Below are 19,059 nucleotides of genomic sequence, written 5' to 3'. Positions count from 1 at the left end.
ATGATTATTACACGGGACTTAAAATGACTGTCGTTTCTAGCCCAGTGACTGGTGCTGTCTATTAGAAACACCTGGCAGACATATCTGAAGCGTGGATGGCATGACTGCTCTTAAGCAGGTGTTTACCAGAGCAGGGCAATAAGCAGTCCTGCAATTAGGGACGTCAAGGGTATATTTAAAACCCAGTGCATGTCTAGTGCCAATTAAAACACAATGATCTAACCAAAAGCCCATCACAAATCGATCTCACAATGTTGAAATAAGTAAATTTGACAGAACTTGGCCATGAAATAGACGTCCGTTTTAGCCTAGGAGCATGCTCACAACTGCTTCAGGGCTAGTAGGTGCGAAAAGAAATGTTATTAAGGAACAGAAGTGCAGATGGTCTCAGGAACAGGGTATAATAAACACAAGGAGAGGCTGACAAGCCTTATGAATGGCAGACAAGAAAGCAAGCAATGAGTGAGGGGCTAAGACCGATGCCTCACGGGAAGAGGCTGAGCAGCTCTGAGCAAACCTGGCATATGAAAAACCAGAAAGCTTCCTTGAGAAAGGGAGATGAAAATATCCGCAGTGAGGCCCAGGGGGAGAGGGGACATAGGTTCTTTCCTTCTCTGTCATTTATGCACCCTGCTGTCCCCAAGACCAGCCTATATACCCACGATAATTCTAGATCACCTTTTAATTATGGGTCACTTCAAGCACGCATAATACTAGACGGTGGTAAAACGAGCCCTCCTGTACCAAAAAGCAGCCAGGACGGATTTATGGCCAAACCTGTTTCATTCCAATTCCCACCCACTTTCCACATTTCCTCTTTTTTGACTCAAATTCGAACATCGTGTAATTTCATCCGTAAAAATTGTTATGTCTCTGAAATCTGAGAGCTCCCGTTTTTAAGTAGTCTCATCACCATGACAGCATCTAGAAATTTAACAATAGTTTTCTAGTGTCGTCAACTGCGCAGACAGTTTAAATGTTAGGTTGAGTCATGAATGTTGAAAGGCCTTTCATTTTAAGCTTACATTTTGTGTGAACAAGGATTTAGTGTCCCCAGAGTATAAATGGCTGATGTTTTCAAGACTCTTATTTTCTTGACCCTCTCACCCCAGCGCCTTCTCTCCTCCTGCCTGTTGAACTGCCCTGGTTTAGGTTCTGTGGGCACAGTGTTTAACCTCATGGTGTTTAACATGGTCCCCTGCGCTGTACATGTCCTACGGCTTCAGAGCTGGATTTAGAATCTTGATCAAACATACGATCGCTTTGGTTTTGCTTTGTTTTAGCATTGCCACCTCAGAGATGACACTGAGTTATTTCTTCAGGGTCATAAATGTCAAGTTGCCTCTCACTTTGTGATATGAGCAGCTATAAATCCTCAGTTCTTAATATTGCAAAATAGCATATAAAGTGAAAATACATTGGTATATACATATATATATATATACACTCACACACACACATATATATATATATGATGGCATATACATTGCAAAATTGCAATATCATATTTCTATTATTTACTTCTCATTTATTACCTGGAATACTTCTTTAAAAAGACACTTAACCCTTTTGACCTATTTGCTTAATCTCACGGCACAGTTCATATAGAAAGGGAAGGATAAATGCATGATTCTTTTCCTTTGTTTAATGGTCTTTGAAAAATGAGTTAATTAATTACCATTCGCCAATGGTGATCAATTTTTTTTTTTGAATGGTTTCCTCATCATGAATAAATGTACTTGAAGGTCTGAATCTCTTATACTTATTAATTGTATTGGTTTACAAACTGTTTCCATTTTGGCTATGAGAGCCTCTTCAAATTTCTTTTGATTTTTTTTTACACAACTCTAGTGGTTATCGATAACTTCCTTGCTATCGGATCTATAAAGTTGGTCCAGACTTATGCGCTCGCTGCCCGGGATCTGAGGTCAGCAGTTTCTCCAAATGCCCTGATTCCGTGGGATGTGGCCACAGTCTGGGAATTAAGTGTACTCGGTGCTTCTGAGTTATTTGTTGTTTTCAGTCCTTTCCCTTGGATAGATCAAGTAATCATTTTATAATATAATAAGTAATGAAATCATGCAGCTACTTTAAAGTCAAGTCAGGATTATAAGATTTTTACATAACTTCTTTTTCTTTTTTATCTACTCTCTTCAATGCTGAAAAATTTCAGTTGTCAAGGACACTAGAGATGCTAGAATTAAAATATCACATAATTAGTCATTAATTTTATCCCACATTACCCACAGTGAAACAAAATTATAATACTGACAACTACTACCAATAATATAATTACTAAAAAGTGTATAAAATTTTATTGTGCAGTTCTTCTTGTAATTCAATATAACACATTAGTCAGTATTATCAAATTAATGTGTTCCAAATGACTTAGAACAATCCCTTTTTATGCCTCCACTATATGCTAATTTACTTTATTATGTTAATCATATTTTTAAATTTAGAAATTTAAAGTCTTTTACATTATTTCATTTTTACATAAAATATTTACATATTTCCAAGATATGTATATAAAATAAATCACATTAAAAGAAATATAAATTTTATTCTTAGTCTCTATTTTTTCTCTTGCAGGTTAATTAATTAATTATTAATTGAATAATTATTTTTAATTATTAATGATTTATCCTTCCATTATTTTTAGGAAGAGAAAATACCTATACAATATCACCCCTAAGATAGAGGATAGCATATCAAATTTTAATATATGGTTTATTTTAGGGAGGTTTGCATTTTTGTTCCTATGTCTAATCTAATAATATAATTTTATTATATCCCTTCAATAATTATTTTTATTGGTGCTTTACTAAGAAGAAGACTGAAATTAGCTAATAAACTTTTATTCCCCTACTCCAAGCAGTTCCATAAGATAAAATTTGAAGTAATATTATTTTGCCTGCATGTAATAATTTTTATTATATATTTTGAAATACTCTTCCCATTGTCTTATTCCTTAAATAATTGAAATATATCTTTTGTCTAAGCATATAATTATGATATACTAGTATTTGTTCCTTATAACCATAATTTATTCTTAGTTCTAAATACAATTTATTAATCAACATTGAGACTTCATCTGATATAACAATTATAAGTTAATTATAATTTTCTTTTATTTTTTCTTTTCAACTTTAACTATACGCTCATAGCCTTTTCAACTTGAACTATACACTCAGTCTTTTTATCTATATTTTCCCAATTATTTTGGTGATCTAAATCCCATTTGTAGCAGATTCCTCAGAAAGGTTTCAGGGGAATAAAATTCTCTGGGATTTTGCATTTGAATAACTGTTAATGTTGCTATTATTTTGAAAATCAGTTTAGCAAGAGATAATACACTTCATTCGCATATTCTTTTCTTGAATATGTTGCTTTGAATAATCATTGTCATCTGACATAAAGGGTTGCTATTAAAAAGGTCTAATGACATGATAACCTTTCCCTTATCAGTGATTTGCTCTTTTTGTTTAAAAAGTATTTTAAAAGTTTATTGTTATATTATATCAGACGAGGTCTCAATGTTGATTAATCTAGTGACTTTTAAATTTCTTAAATATTTATTAGTAATAGTTGTGTCCTTTGATTTTTCTCCTTGGGGAATTCCTACTATACATACATTGGATCTTCTTTGAATATCTTTTACATTTACAATTTTCTTTCAAATCCTATCTGAGATACATCATTTCTATTTCACTTTTAATATCTTTTCTTTTCAACTTTAACTTATATTGAGAAATTATATGTTGTTTAAATTTCTATTTATGCTTTTCCTAGTTTAACATTAATTTCTGAAATATTTTTATTCTAATTCTTTCTTGATTTCTTTTTTAAAATTTTTTTATTTTTATTTTTTGGCTAATCCTCACCCAAGGATATTTTTTCCATTGATTCTTAGAGAGAGTGGAAGAGAGAGGTGGAGGGGAGGGAGAGAGAAACATCAAAGCGAGAGAGACACATCGACTGGCCACCTCCTGCTTGTACCCCAACCAAAGTCGAGGATCGAACCTGCAACACAGGTGTGTGCCCTTGACTGGAAATCAAACTCGCAGCCCTTCGGTGTGCAAGCCAAAGCTCTGACCACTGAGCCACACCAGCCAGGGCTTCTTTCTTGATTTCTGAAATTTCAGATCTCCCCTCTGATTTTTTCAGTATCTGCTGGTGATTTGGGTTCTATTGTTAGGTTGTAATAGTAATTGTTGTTACTCATTTGTCTCTACTTATATTTAGACATTTATTAAGAGGTGTTTTCACCAAATTTTGTACTTCATTTTATGTAGATTTCTTTATCATTTTTTCTGGGTATTTTAATTGCAATATCATCATCTATCCAGCAGCCGCACTGTGTATAATTTCATAATGAACTGAAGAATTCCTAAACCTGAAAAACATATTTTTAATATCCTAACACTGACCTCAAATTAAGTTCTTTAGATTATAACTCACAAGTCATCAAAAAAATATTCTGTATATATCAATGCTTAAAAATAATCCTTTTTGCTCTAAACCATGTTTTTGTTCATTAGACCTATTCTTTCAGATAGTAAGCTAAATCTTATTGTTCCTAAAGTATAAATGAGACACAAACCATTTAATTATTTAGCGTAAGATGATATTTTCTAATTAGTATATTATTCCAATAAAGTTGAATATTCCTATCATCAATCTCATATCTTAGGACAACATCTCATGGTTTTAAATACTGATGAAATGTACCATTGCTTGATACATATAGTAAAAAGAATAAACACCTATAATGATAGCTATTCACAATTCAGCCAAACTTCATTGTCTAAAAAGTTTATTGTTTACTTCATAAAGTAATTCAGATAGAAAATAGTTTGTTATGTTTTTCAGATTATTGTTACCAAGTAAAATTAATAACAATAACAATTCATTAAATTAAAAGTAAAACTGCATTGTTCTTAATTAATTTAAATATAGTCATGAGATAGTATAAGCAACTATGCAATAAAAGGATTCCATCTGATATTTTTCATGTCAGTTTCTATTTTTATTTGTTCTTTAATATTAATTCATGACGTTGATCTTACTTTCAAAATAACTCTTTGTAATTATTTACAAACTGTTCATGACAAAAGATGTTTTACTCTTCCTGCTACTAGGAGCAATACCTATTATTTTTCAGTATGCAATAATAAAATTATGTAGAGAAAAATCAGCTGCAACCTAAACATCACCTTTCAGCAGCATACTGGTAATTGGTGCACCTGTTGTTAAAATCCACTTTCACTAATGGCAAATCAGTGCTCCTTTTTCTGGATTTTAATTAAGCTTTGAAATGAAATAGTTCCTCATACAATGTTTTGTTGTCAAAAAACAAAGCAAAACCAAAAATATGGACAATAATTTTGATTCTTCTGAGAATCAATGCAATATAATTTTTACATAACAAGTTTTTACATATTTTTACATAATAAAGGAAATATGTTAAGAATCAGAAATCATTGCTTTAAACATTTAATATTTTTTGGTCTCTGGGTTTTCATTTGTAAAATAAAGGAATTATAGTAAGAGCATTTGACAAATTTCAACACTTATTCATAAATAATTCCTCAGAAAATAATAAAAAATATCTTTGCCCCATAAAGACCTTATAACTGAAATTACTTTGTGGATCAAAATCATATTACATAAAGTATTGGGAATTAAAGGAGTATGAAAAATAAGAAATACTGATGAAAGATTTTTAAAAATAGACTATTAAAATGAAACAGACCCAAGTATACACAAAGACTGAAGTGTAATTGAGATGCATTTGCCAAGAAACAAGATAAAGGATGAACTAATCAATAAAAGTGACAATTGGCTAACCATATGGAAAAAATATGTAAAATTGGAGCCTCACTCCATATCATAAAGAAAAATCAATTTCAGGTAAATTCCAGCCTTATATGTGTAAAACAAGCTTTAATAAAATTTAGAAGCAAATATAGTGCTCTTAAAGATAAAACAAACACAAAAGCGTGGACTATAAAAGAAAAAGTTAATACATTTGACTGTATTAAAGTGTATAATTTTTTGTTGATCAAAGAGCAAATAGACAAGGCACACACTGGGAAATGTATATACAACATTTAAAAACAATAAAGTATTATTGCTAATGTCTTCTTTGTTTCCATACATAACAGAAAAGAAAGAAAATTTGCATAAGTAAAGAATAGATTAAATGAATTTTCTGTCCATATAAGAGTTTAACCTCAAAGTACTCAGAAAAATTGAAATTAAAATACTGTGATATCTCTTCTCACCAATCAGACTGGCAAATAAAAAGTCGCTAAGGCAATTTTAAAGATACAATAAAAAGGTATATACTGCCCCACCCGGCGTGGCTCAGCAGTTGAGCACTGACCTAGGATCCAGGAGATCCAGGTTCGATTCCTGGTCAGGGCACATGCCCGGGTTGTGGGCTCGATCCCCAGACAGGAGCGTGCAGGAAGCAGCTGATTAATGACTCTCTCATCATTGATGTTTCTCTCTCCCTCTCCCTTCCTCTCTCTGAAATCAATAAAGATATGTTTAAAAAGGGGGGGGAGTATATACTAAGATATCAAGATCAATTATAAAGATATAATAATTAAGAGAGTTCGTTGTGAATGCAGGGAAATACAAACTAACCAATGAAACAGAAAGGAGAGCATATGAATAGACCCACACATGTATGGTCACCTGTTTTTTGACAAGTGTGACACTGTGATTCAGATAGCCATATGAAAATACGTATTTTGACTTTTATCTCACACCATTACCAAAAAAACCCAAAAAACAAAGTTTGAATGGATCAACTATTAAATGTAACATGTAAAACAATAAAGCATTTGAAGAAAAGTAGAAGAAAATATTTATTCCCTTTTTGTGGGCAAAGATTTCTTAACCAGGCACCAAGAGTGCTATCCATATGGAAAAAAAGATAAAGGGCTACATTGTAAGAAAAGAACTTATAGTTATCAAGACACCATTAGTAGAATGAAAAGGCAACACACACAATGGAAGAATATTTTCATTCTTTTTGTGTTTAACAAAAGAACCATACTCAGAGTAAAGGACTCTTGCAAGTCAATAGGAAAAAGTCTGACACAACAGTAGACAATGGGCCAATGACAGGACCAAACCCATCACAAAAGACAGTATCCATCCATATGAATTGGTGTTACGCTTTCCTAGAAATGCAAATTAAAGCCTCTAAAAGAAACTATTTACCTGCCACACTGGCTAAACTGGGAAAGTCAGAAAATAATCACTATTTTGACAGAGCAGAACAGCCAGAACCCTCACACTCTAGAGATGAGAGTGGAAACTGGCACAGCCACGCTGTAGCACTCTATCTGTGCCAACTGCAGAGGAGCATGTGCAAAATCCAGGACCCAGCCATTCTACTCCTACGTACATATCGACCCCAAATTTATCTACATGTTTACCAAAAGGCTAGCATAAAAACATTTATTGCACTACTGCTGCACGTGAGCTCCAAAATGGAAATAACCCAAATGCCCTTCAACAGTAGAATGAATATATGTAAATCTTAGTATTCTCCCAAATTTGAATACTATACGACACTGACAATGAGTAATCTATAACAAATAGCAATGCCATGGTTTAATCTCAAAGCATAATGTTTAATCAAAGAAGTAAAGTGCAAAGAAATAGTTAATATGATTCTACTTACAAAAAAAATTTAAAAGACATGTAAAATGCTTGTATGCTGGCAGAAGGTGGGATTGTGGTTATTCTCTAGGAGGTAACACCTGGAAGGGTCAATAAAGCCAACTCCTTGAGTGATGATAATATTTTGTTTTTGATCTGGGAGCTAACTACATGAGTAGGTATAGTTAATGAACATTTACCAACACGGGCATTTATGTTATGCTTACTTCACATATGTATAAATGTGCTCCAGTAAACAAATATTTAAGCGAAAGTTGACACAATTTAAAAGAGAAATAGTCACATTCAAATCACAGTTGGAAATCTAAGCAGCCTTTTCAATAACTCCTTTAATCATCAGGGGAATGGAAATTTAAAAAACAATGAGATACTTCTATACTCACCAGAACAAAAGAATGGAAAAGTTAATCAAATGGTTGACAAAGATGTAGAGCAACTGGGATTCTAATACACTAATGGTGTGAGTTGAAACTGATACAACTACTTTGGAAACATTTTGGTAATATCTACAACAAATTAACATACTCAGTAGACCCATCCATTCCACCACAGGGTAGACCTATTAAAGATGCCTACACCAACGGTCATCTACCAGTATTTTTATCGTAACACTATTCATAACATGCTAAAACAACACAAATGTACATCTACAGTAAAACAGATAAATAAATCATGCAATAAATGTGTAGTATTTAATTGTTGCAAACAAGTTATTTCAGGTAATGGGAACAACAGTTCGCGGGGAGTTAACAGTAAATGGTATGGATGCTGTGTGATGGAAGATGAAGGTAGAGGCAGGCAGGGGCTGAGCTGAAGGGTCAATTGCTTTGAACTTGACAATGAAAGCAGTTTCTATGAGACCCCCATTTCAGGGACTGCACATGTAGGGGCTAGGAGAGACAGGAACTGGGAAACACATAAGCTCAGAAACAACAGCTGACACTTACTGGCTGTTCACCATACGCCAAACGCTGTCATTGACTCACCTAATTCCTAGGAGCCTGTGAGAATGAACAACTGTTGCTATACACAAATCCACGCATAAATCTCACAAACTACGTTGGGCGAAAAATATAAAACCAACCAAACAACAAAAATATACTGTGTGATTCCATTTAGATTATTCAGAAAATGGTTCTATAAAGATAGAAATCTGAGTAATTGCTACACCTGGAGAGCATGGTAACTAAAGGGGGAAATATGGAGGCTCCCACCTATTTGGGGGGTGGGGGTATTAACTAGACAAGTATATTCAATTTGTGATCATTAACTGAACTGTATATTTATGATCTATATCCTGCTCTGTTGGTATGTTACCTTGAAATAACGAGTGTTAAAATGCAAATTAAAAACCACGTCATATTCATGAGATTGGCAAAAATTATAAAATCAGATCACATTAAGTGTTTGTAAGAAAGAGGGGTTTGTGAGAACCTTCATGTACTGTGGGAGGGGAGAGTGCAAACTTGTGCTACCTGCTTGGAGGGAACCCCGGCAGTATTTAATGAAAATGAAGGATGCTTGTACTATTCTACCCAGAAATCTCATAACTGGGTGTATACTCCAGAAAAATTCCAAAGCCAATTGCAAAGAGATATATAGATGAGGCTCTTCACAATAGCTTTGTTTGTGGTAAGAAGCCTTGGCCACCAACTTGTCTGTCTGTCGGGAAATGGGTAAGTAAAACATGATAGGTGTATAAGAAGGAACATCAGACAGCATTTAGATGTAATGAATTAAATTAACATACACTAAGATATAAAACATGTCAAAAGGGAGAGAGGGGAAACAAAGAGAGAAAGAAAACAAAGGGCAGCTATGTCACAGAATCGTCCCCCAAAAATATGCACATCACAATCCCTGGAACCTATAAAGTTGTTACCTTATATGGCAAAAGAAACTTTGCAAATGTGATTAAGTTAAGGGCCTTGAGTCTGGGAGATTAACCTGAATTATTTGTGTGGACCAAATATAATCTTACAGGTCCTTAAAAGTGCAACAGGACAGTAGACGCAGAAGTCAGAGTGATGCTTGAGTAAAGGGTGCCACTCACCATTGCTGGCTTTGAAGCTAGAGGAAGGGGGCCACGAGCCAAGGAAAGCAGACTCCAAGACCTGGAAAAGGGAAGGTAACACATTCTTTCTTTACCCCTATAGCCTCCAGCATGGAATACAGCTCCAAAACCTTTACTTTTGCCCAGTGGACTTATATCAGACATGGAACCTACAAAACTGTAAGATAAATCAATTTATATTGTTTTAAACTACCAAGTTTGTGATAATCTGTTACAGTGACAATAGAAAACTAATATCCATGTCAAAGATTGTGAGGATATGGATTGAACGGGGGAAAAAAATAATACAATAAATAAAACAATAGGTGGACTTTGCCTGAATAGATATTTGGTGAATTTGAAGTTTATTTTAGAAAATAATTACATTATTAACTAACCTAATTGATGAAAAGGTTAGGATAGAGGAACCTCCTCTCCCTCAAAATACTGAAATTCCTTTTTCTTAATATTCTATAAAAGAGGCTACTTTCTCAAATCATGAAAGCGAAGAGAAAACACATTAATCACATTTTCTACCTTTTAAGTAGAAATCATGTTTCATAAAGCAAACGTCAAGAAATATACACTCGGTCATTGAATGGAACACCCAGGCTCCTGCAGGAGGCAGAGCCCCTGGGAGCCAGGCTCGGCGCGGCTGACAAGCAGTCAGTCCTACTTCACGGGTGGCTTGAGGGGCTCTCATTGTCACTCCTGCTCCACCTTACATGGGAAAACCTAGAATGTGGTTCCACATTATTTTTATTCTCCCTTCCAGTGATCAGGGGCTTCTCTGCCACCCTTCTGGCTTTGATTTTTTCCCCCTTCCATCCATTTCTTATATATATATGAGAAGTGAAAATAAGTATATATAACCAGCTGTTACTATGAGTCAGACCTCCTGTATTTTTCTTTTAATCCTTCCCAAATTCTAATAGACTTTAAAAAAAATTTTTTCACTTTGTTGATGTCAAAACTGAGTCAAGTAAAGTAACATACTGAAATAACACAGTTATTACCAGAGGGAGCCTAGATTTGAAGTTATACTTGTTCTGATTCTAAAGCTCTTTTTATTATATCAGATTACCTTGATTTTAATTTATATAGGGGAACATTTTATTTTCTTCCAAGGTGGTGAAGAAAATCACCACTGATTATCAAGAGTGCTTCACAACATACAATAGCAAAATACACATACTCTGAATTACATTGAACAAAAATATGACTGAAATACAGATTTTAAGTTCAAATGAAAAATTGTTAGTCTATTGTTCAAACATCATTTCCTTCAAATTTTTAGAAAAAGTATTTAGAGATAAAGATTGTTTCAGATTGGATTTAGATGAAACTAAACAAAAAGTTGTGTATTCCATGATATCTTAATTAAACTATTACTCACGCCCTTTAATGGAACACAGAAACAAGTTTTAATTGACATTCCACTTTTGAACTTAAAACACATATACACATTATTTTAAAAGTTAACCAAGCACCCTTTTATTAATATGATTATTATTTATTTGTTCTGTTCAATAACACCGATTCCCCATTAATAGGACCCTGGTCTCAATGAACCAAAATTATATGCACAAAATCAATAAAACCCTCATATATGTTATGCAAATTAGCACAGAGAAGAGTTTCCATATTATTTCACCACATTACCCCTGGCCTCTTAGAAAGTAGTGCCCAAGGTAAGCTACTTACCTAGCTGTTGCAGTTCGTAAATGGTTGGGGTTTTGCTCAGATGGAGCCTTCTACCAATGCTAGGAATTATTCATTCCAGTAACAAATCTCCGTGTGTTCTGATGGTAATCCTGGGAGTGTCTGGGCGACTACTGTTGGGCACTGACACTCTGCGGTAATCCTGGTAGCAGTGGGAATGTTTCCTGATATCATTAACAGTTGGTCTATCTATCAAACTATTCAACAAAATCTGCCCTAAAACTAAACTACCAAACTAAACTACCAACTACCCCTTCCTTCGAAAAGTGTCCCTGTTGTGATTCATAGTAACACTTTCTGGAGAGTTTTATGCATCTATCTCCTGGTAAAAAGCAGGTCAGTGGTGTAGCATTTATTAACATCATGCCTGGTGTTGCAAAGCTATCAAAGCACAAAAGTGGAATGTTAGTATCACCATTAATGGCTTTTCTTTGTTCTCTTATCCCTTATTTTAAATTTTTTATTAATTAATTAAAAAACTGAATGTATTCAAGAAGGGTGTAGAGTGATAACTAAGATGCAGTGGCTGTCTTCAAGGAACTCAATCACTAAGAAGTGAAAGAAAGACATGAAATTATTTAATTGTAAGTGTGGTAGGGTTATAGTGGGGATAGTCCAAAAGGCAATGAAAATGTAAGACAAAGAACAGGAAAAAAAACACCCAAAAAACTTATCAAAAAGGAAGAAGTAGACAGTCACCTGGGAAATCTTCATAAAGGAGAAAGTGAATAAATGCCTGGGCTGTACAGACTATACCCAGCCATTATGGGCAATATTCTGGTGCCAAGAGAGTAAATCCAGGGAAATAGCCTTCTAGTAAAAACTTGTCTTAATTAGGTTTATGCCTATGAGTGCTATATGTTATACCTTATGTACCTCTAAATATGTTCTCATGCTGCTCATAATTTAGTTTTCCCAATCATTCTGTAAACTATGTAGGGTGAAAAATTACTTTATTTCATATATGAAGACCCTAGAGAGACTAATGGCTCACCCAGCTACTTAGGGGTACTTTTCATTTCCAATCTTGATAAAAGAACAAAAAAAGAGCAAGTATAAGAAACTGGGATGCAATACTGTTTTCAGGGTATAAAAGCCTGTGAAATAGATTAAGAAAAGGCACCAGTTAGACTCTTTGTTCCCAAGTATTCAAAACAAACTTGGGCTAATTCAAGCCAAGAGAATTTATTTAAAGACTTTTGGGGAGCTCATAAATTCCAAGAAAGAGTTCAACTATAAAACCTCAGAAAGAACAGAAAGCAAAGAACCCACAAATCTAGCTGGGAGAAAATAAAGGGGAGTTCCCTCGGGGTGCCACAAAGACTGACTCCAACTCTTTGCAGCCTTGCAATGGGCCTCTCAAGAGCCATATTTTCAGGTGTCTGTTTCACCTGGTTGCCCTAACTTGGTTCACAGGCTAGAGGACTGCAAATCCCACCGGGACCTCGTGAAATAGAGGAAGTGTAGTCCTCAAAATAAATGAAGCATTTCATTACGAAGAGAAAGGAAAATGAAGTTGGGAAGACAAACAAACAGCTTTCTTTATTCATAAAGAAAGCTGCACAGAGCTGCACAGACCTTACATATGACTTCAACATCTGGTTCTGTGGTTGCTGTCTACCCCTCTTCTCGTTTCAATATTATTCCATCTTGTTACTCCGCAATATACAGATGACATGATAAATGTGACCACCACCCACAAATATGGGATAGGGTAGTAGTCAAAAGGGAGAGAAAGGAATGTATAGCAAGAAAGAAAATACCAGTAAATACTATGATTTTTGTTTGGTCAGCTGCTCACAAGGCTGTGGCTACTACTTTTCACTTTTTTTGGTAACACAGTCCACATTTCTCTATCCTTTAGCCAGTCTCTAAGTTGGTCAGGTGTTTTTGCAGACAGGCGTAACCCAAATATTCAAACCCCAAAAGCACAGGTGCTTGTAATAATACTGCCTGTATAAGGTTGTATTAGTCTTCCAATAATTGTATCCACTGAGATTGAAAATACAAAGAGGAGCCTAAAGAATAGCTGAGTTCCAACCATATCCTCTTACCCCCTGTATCTGGAAGCAACTGTGTTTTCCTTTGAGAGTAAAGGTCAGTTACCACCCTGAATGCCTTCACCCCTTTTTGTAAGGAGAACACAATGCCCAAAAGACAGCCTCAGTCTCCAATCCAGTGGTCACAAAAACTCTGACCCAGCAGATACCAGATTCAAGGGACAGAATTAAATAGTTTAAATGTGGGTCATTTTGTATAAATATAAAAGTTGCCATCCCATCTCTGATCCTTGATTACTAGATCTATATTTTGGCTGGGGAAATAGAGCACCAATTTATATATATATATTTGCTGTTTTAGGGTGTACACAACCTCCTTCACTTGGCAGAGTAACATTTCTCAGCTGGCATTTCTCAAAGGTCTCATTGAGCCATTTCATAAGGCCAGCTACCTGTGGGTCATAGTGCATGTGAGAGCTCAAACTCATGGGGATCTTCTCTCCACCTGACATCCTTTACTTTGATAGCAGTTTTCTGGAAGACATATTGACGGCATCATTATGATGCATTAAGCACTAAGTCCAGAAAAATGGCAACCAAAAAAAAATCCTAAACAGAAAAGCTATTATTCTAATAAGAAAAATATCTGTACTGTCCTTGCTATGACAAAAGGGCCCAGTATAACCAAGCTGCCACTGGGCACTTAGCGGGTCCCTTTCGGGTATCTGTACCATCCACAACTTCAGGGCTGATCACTGCTGCTGGCAATTTAAGATCTTAATGGTGACAATCACCAGGCCAGACTTGATAAGAGGAAATCTGTGGTTTGGGTATTGTACTGCTTTTTATTACTACGACACGAGTAAATTATTCATGAGGGCACCATGCAAATACTGGGGTGATTGCAGAAGGTGAACCTTATCAAGACTGGAGTCTCTGGTCCACTGGATTATTATTAGTCTCTTCCATAGGGATACATATGCAGAGGGAAAGGGCCACGTGAGGGCACAGGGGGAAGGCAGTCATCTGTAAGCCAAGGAGAGAGGCTTCAGGAGAAACCAAACCTACCAACACTTTGACCTTGGACTTCTAGCCTAAAAAAAAAAAAAAAAAAATTCTGTTCTTTAAGCCACACAGTCTGTGTTATTTTGTTATGGCAGCCCAAGCAAACTAAAACAGATCTACAGAGACTCCCTATGTACCCTCTGCTGGGCTTCACCGAGGCGGGTGAAAAGTATTTTGATCAAGTTCTTCTTTATACACCCACATTCCTAAGAGTAAAAGATATTTTCAGGAGAACAGAATGGTTTTCTGAATCTAATCATCTGCAGTTTAAAAATGGTCGATTCAGAACCTAGAAATATACCTTACCCTATTATAATAGCAGTTATTTGTGATTACCCACCTACTGTATTCTGTGTTGACACAATTAAATCATGAAGATATCGATTTGCAGGAGCTATAACACCCAGAGCAAAATCCCTGATGTTTTCTACCATATAAATCATATTGGAATAGCTCAGAATTTTTCCATTATAGCTTAGAAATGATTTTTATAAGTACCCAAAACTATGTCAAATTTAATACACTATCACTCATTTTTATATATACCTAAGGAAAGAAAAAGATAGGGCTTACTTAAACAATTCTCTGAGTGCAGTTGCATGTTCCATGGATTATAATTCTTACTTGACCTGTTACTCAGATAGTGTTCCAGGTAAAAAGGTAGCAAGCAGAACAGTAAAACCCAAAATGCAGGGGTAGGGATAGGGAAGAGCTTTTAATTCTAATATCTTACATAACCATAGTCTAATTCTCAAATCCATAACACTTAGATTTTAATGATATATATAAGAAATTCCTGCATTTTTATCTTTGCATTCTTTCTGTTTTTAACTCTCATTTTAAATATTATCATAGAGCACGGTGAATTCGGGCTTTAGTAATAGGTAAGATAACAATAAAGAGTAAGGAAAAAAAATTTAGGTCTCTCCTAAGAGGAAATACTTAATATTCTGACTTGGAAATGCAGTTGAACTTTTTCAGATTAGTTCAACGACTTACTGGGTTCCTCACAAATATTTTGTTTGTTATAACTGACACATAAGAAGCTTACTAAGCTGTGAATTTTACTTTTATAACTCAGCAAATCCATATTAATCACTGAGTTTGTTTTCAGTAATTGCAAACCCATAGATCTGAAATATACGATGTATGAGATATTTTCACATTGGAGTGTCATTCTTTGCCTCGAGGCAAGAATCTTGACATTATTTCTTGTCATTCTTTTGCTTTAAATTATCCAATCATATCAGAAACAACTACCTCACACCACAATTTCCCCCCTAGATCATTCCCATTAGATTGTGTTATGACAGCATGTACCTGGTACCCTAGAGCTACACATAAAATCTCAGATGATGACAGATCATAACATAATTAGCTGATTATGAACTCCCTAAAAATGAACAAAAGTCTTAATGTCTTCCATTTCATCTCTATCCAACAAAAATTGCACATGTCTCTGAGGATCTGTTTTCTGTATCCGACTCTTACACAAATCTTATTATCGGTAAAAATATATTTCTCTCCAGGAAACCACAATACATTTTGGCTTACATAAGCAAAGGAAATAAAGGAATTTATTGGAAGGCTAGAGTTAGCTCACAGATTAAAGACAATTTATACAAACAGGGTTTGGTAGGACAGAAACAAGGGCCTGTCCAAAATTCTGCAACTTTTTTCGATTATTTCACCAGTTTGTTGAAGATTCAAATTCCCAGAAGAGCATCTCATTATTCTAGATTTGGTCAAAGACGATGCTTAATCCCTAGCTAAGGTAGGGTGGGCTGGAGGCAGGGAAGACACTGTATTTATACCATTACTGTAGGGAAGCTAGAAAGAGTAGTCCCCCGAAGGAAAGGGTGAAAGAAAGATGCTGGGGAAGTAAAAGCCAGCAGCTGTCAGAACAGCACTCGAAAACTAATCTAGAGGAGACTGAATCATAAGCCTGAGGGAAAAGTAGTAGAGTTTGAGATGCTTGTGGTAAAATGCTACCACTGCCAGTTTTGACCTTTCCCATGTTCCTACCAAATTACTCATAAAAATCCCCAAATAAATTAAAAGTTTAAATAGGATCAGACATTAGACTATTAGTTAATAACTTTCCAGATCACAGATGGAGTTTATTTTCATTGAGCAGTTAGAATCAGGCTCTTAAGCCGAACAGGAAAACCAGACACAGGATAACCCTGCACAAAATGTCCATCAGCCAGTACTGGCCACATGAGCACAGCAGATGTTCCACGCAGACCAAGGCCGCATCGTTCTAACTTGTCACCCACAACCCATGACATTGGTGTCTGTTTTCCCCTCAGTATTTCAGGAACATATCTTTTGACTCAATATTTCTATTTTTGTGTTTATTCAAAGGAAATAATTTTTGATATCAACATTTTTACAGAAAGAAACAATTGTAGAATGCAAGGGTTAGTAGAATGCCACATTAAACAGATTTTTAATCCCATTCCAGGGCACACTATAAAGTAAAAACAAACAAATCCATAGAATTTCATAAAGTAATAGTATAATCTTAACAGAGGACAAAAAAAAAAGAAAAGAAAAGAATGCAGGATAAAGAAGACCATGAAGGAATTTAGTTAGAATTAGGCAGTAAAACAAAGTAAAAGATGATTTTAAACGGGAAGGGAAGGGAAGGGAAGGGAAGGGAAGGGAAGGGAAGGGAAGGGAAGGGAAGGGAAGGGAAGGGAAGGGAAGGGAAGGGAAGGGAAGGGAAGGGAAGGGAAGGGAAGGGAAGGGAAGGGAAGGGAAGGGAAGGGAAGGGAAGGGAAGGGAAGGGAAGGGAAGGGAAGGGAAGGGAAGGGAAGGGAAGGGAAGGGGGAAAAAGTTAAATGCACTCTGTGTGAGTAAATCAAATAAAGAGGAAGAAGCTATAAGAATAATTGTTATAATGAGATGCCTGAGAACATGCACATTGGATCCACTGTCCTGGAAAGGAATCATAACTGGAGAGCAAAGGAAAGGCTAGTTGAAGATTTCAAGCTTGTAGCCTGGTAGCAAGAAGTTGAGATAATTCCCAATAATGGGCTCTTGTTTCTCAGTATTAGAGGTGAGATCATGTGCTGAGGACCAGGAGGCAGATATAACATTAATAATTTAAAGAGCGTGGAAAAGATTTGAATCAAGTTTTTTAGAAAGTGAAAGGGTACATTAATCAGAAAAAAGTGAGATTTACGCAATCATGTTTGCATATTATATCTACTCACAAATATGAAACAAAGTATATACAATACAGTGTTAGGAGGGGTTATCCCTGAGTAATGAGAGAGCAGGTAATTTAATTTTAAAAAGTGTATAGCTTTTTTCTGAAATGAAAATGTATGATTTTTACTATCAAATTTTTAAGGACTGAGGCAGGGTTTTATGGAGTCATGGGACAGTACTAACTTATGCATTAAAGACCATAATTAGCTAAGCCCAGCAGCAGGAATAATTAGGTAAAGAGGTTGCATAGAAAAAGCATCTTCCCAACTTATCCTCTAAAGATTCTGTAAAAAATCCTGGAGCAGGATTTGCAGATTTATAGTATCAAAAGTCAATGGCATTTCTAAAGATAAATTATGTGTGTCTTGACCTAAATCTGATAGTAGCTTACATTGTTTTTGTAAGTTTTCCAACGTATATTGAAATGAACTACAGGAACTCGTTAGTTCTACATGCTATCCATACAGTTGATATCAGAATGCTTCCCATTCTTAATAAGAATACATTGGAGCCCAAAGGGAATGAGAAATTTTTCCTTGAGTGATATTGCAAGGCAACAACAGGACTGGGGTCAAAATTCGACCTACCCAGATGTTGAATTTTGCGCTCAGCTGAATGAAGTCCATATGACCCTTCTTTGTGCTCCTAACATCCTCTCACGTCTGCATCTGTTTTGTATACTGCTCCATTGAGCAAGGTCCCTAAACAGATGCAATATGTGAGGTATGCGAGAAAAAGAAAGATTTGAAGATACAGTATCATAATCAGTCAAGCTAAAACTAGTTTCCTTCTGCTTCCAATATTCTGCCTGACCCAAAATGTTCCAAAGTCAGACAGCAACCAGGTGGGAGAAATCCATTTCTGTGTTTTCACTACACTTTAAACAACGTAGGTTCAAATAAAGTTTAAAGTTGTGTCAAGATTTTCCAAACTCAGGTAGAGACTAATTTTCCATCTAGGTGTAGTACAGATGTTATGTTTCAATGTTAAAGATAATATAAATTAAAGCTATTCTCAGACCCATTGTTTTCAGTTCTTGTCTCTGTCTGGTTAAACGAACTCCTCCAACAGTATTCTGTCGGAGAGGACATATGTCCTGTATTATCTTGTCCCCCACCCTCTACTTAATTACAACCCTGGCAAATGCACCCTCTCAGTGCCTGCGATGACTCTCAACCAACTGAGCCACACTGGCCAGAGCTGCCTTGTTTCTTCATTTGTTTTCAGGGTTTGTTTAGAAAGCTTTGTTGTGGGAGGTACGCTGTGCAATAGAGGATATTTAACTGCATCATCTGTGGC

At 35.5% G+C, this 19,059-nt stretch overlaps 1 protein-coding gene across 7 annotated transcripts in view; it reads right to left on the bottom strand.

Moving 5' to 3' along the window:
* LOC308567966 (uncharacterized protein) overlaps positions 1-19,059 on the bottom strand; it is a 433,265-nt gene that overhangs the window by 40,841 nt on the left and 373,365 nt on the right. For 5 of the 7 annotated variants that reach the window (XR_014000420.1, XM_081160216.1, XM_081160215.1 and 2 more), the window contains one exon: positions 9,755-9,815. The exons of the other annotated variants lie outside the window; for them this stretch is intronic. Coding sequence is in view for 4 of the 5 variants with exons in the window: in XM_081160216.1 (XP_081016342.1) it covers positions 9,755-9,815 (61 nt within the window). In the remaining variant the exon portion in view is untranslated. The remainder of the gene's footprint in view (positions 1-9,754; positions 9,816-19,059) is intronic. 7 annotated transcript variants of the gene reach the window in all.

Source organism: Miniopterus schreibersii, assembly GCF_964146895.1.
Source record: "Miniopterus schreibersii genome assembly, chromosome: 15".
In the NCBI taxonomy this organism is placed as follows: domain Eukaryota; kingdom Metazoa; phylum Chordata; class Mammalia; order Chiroptera; family Miniopteridae; genus Miniopterus; species Miniopterus schreibersii.
Note: the sequence above shows the minus strand (reverse complement) of the source record. Positions and strands in the feature narration are given on the sequence as shown.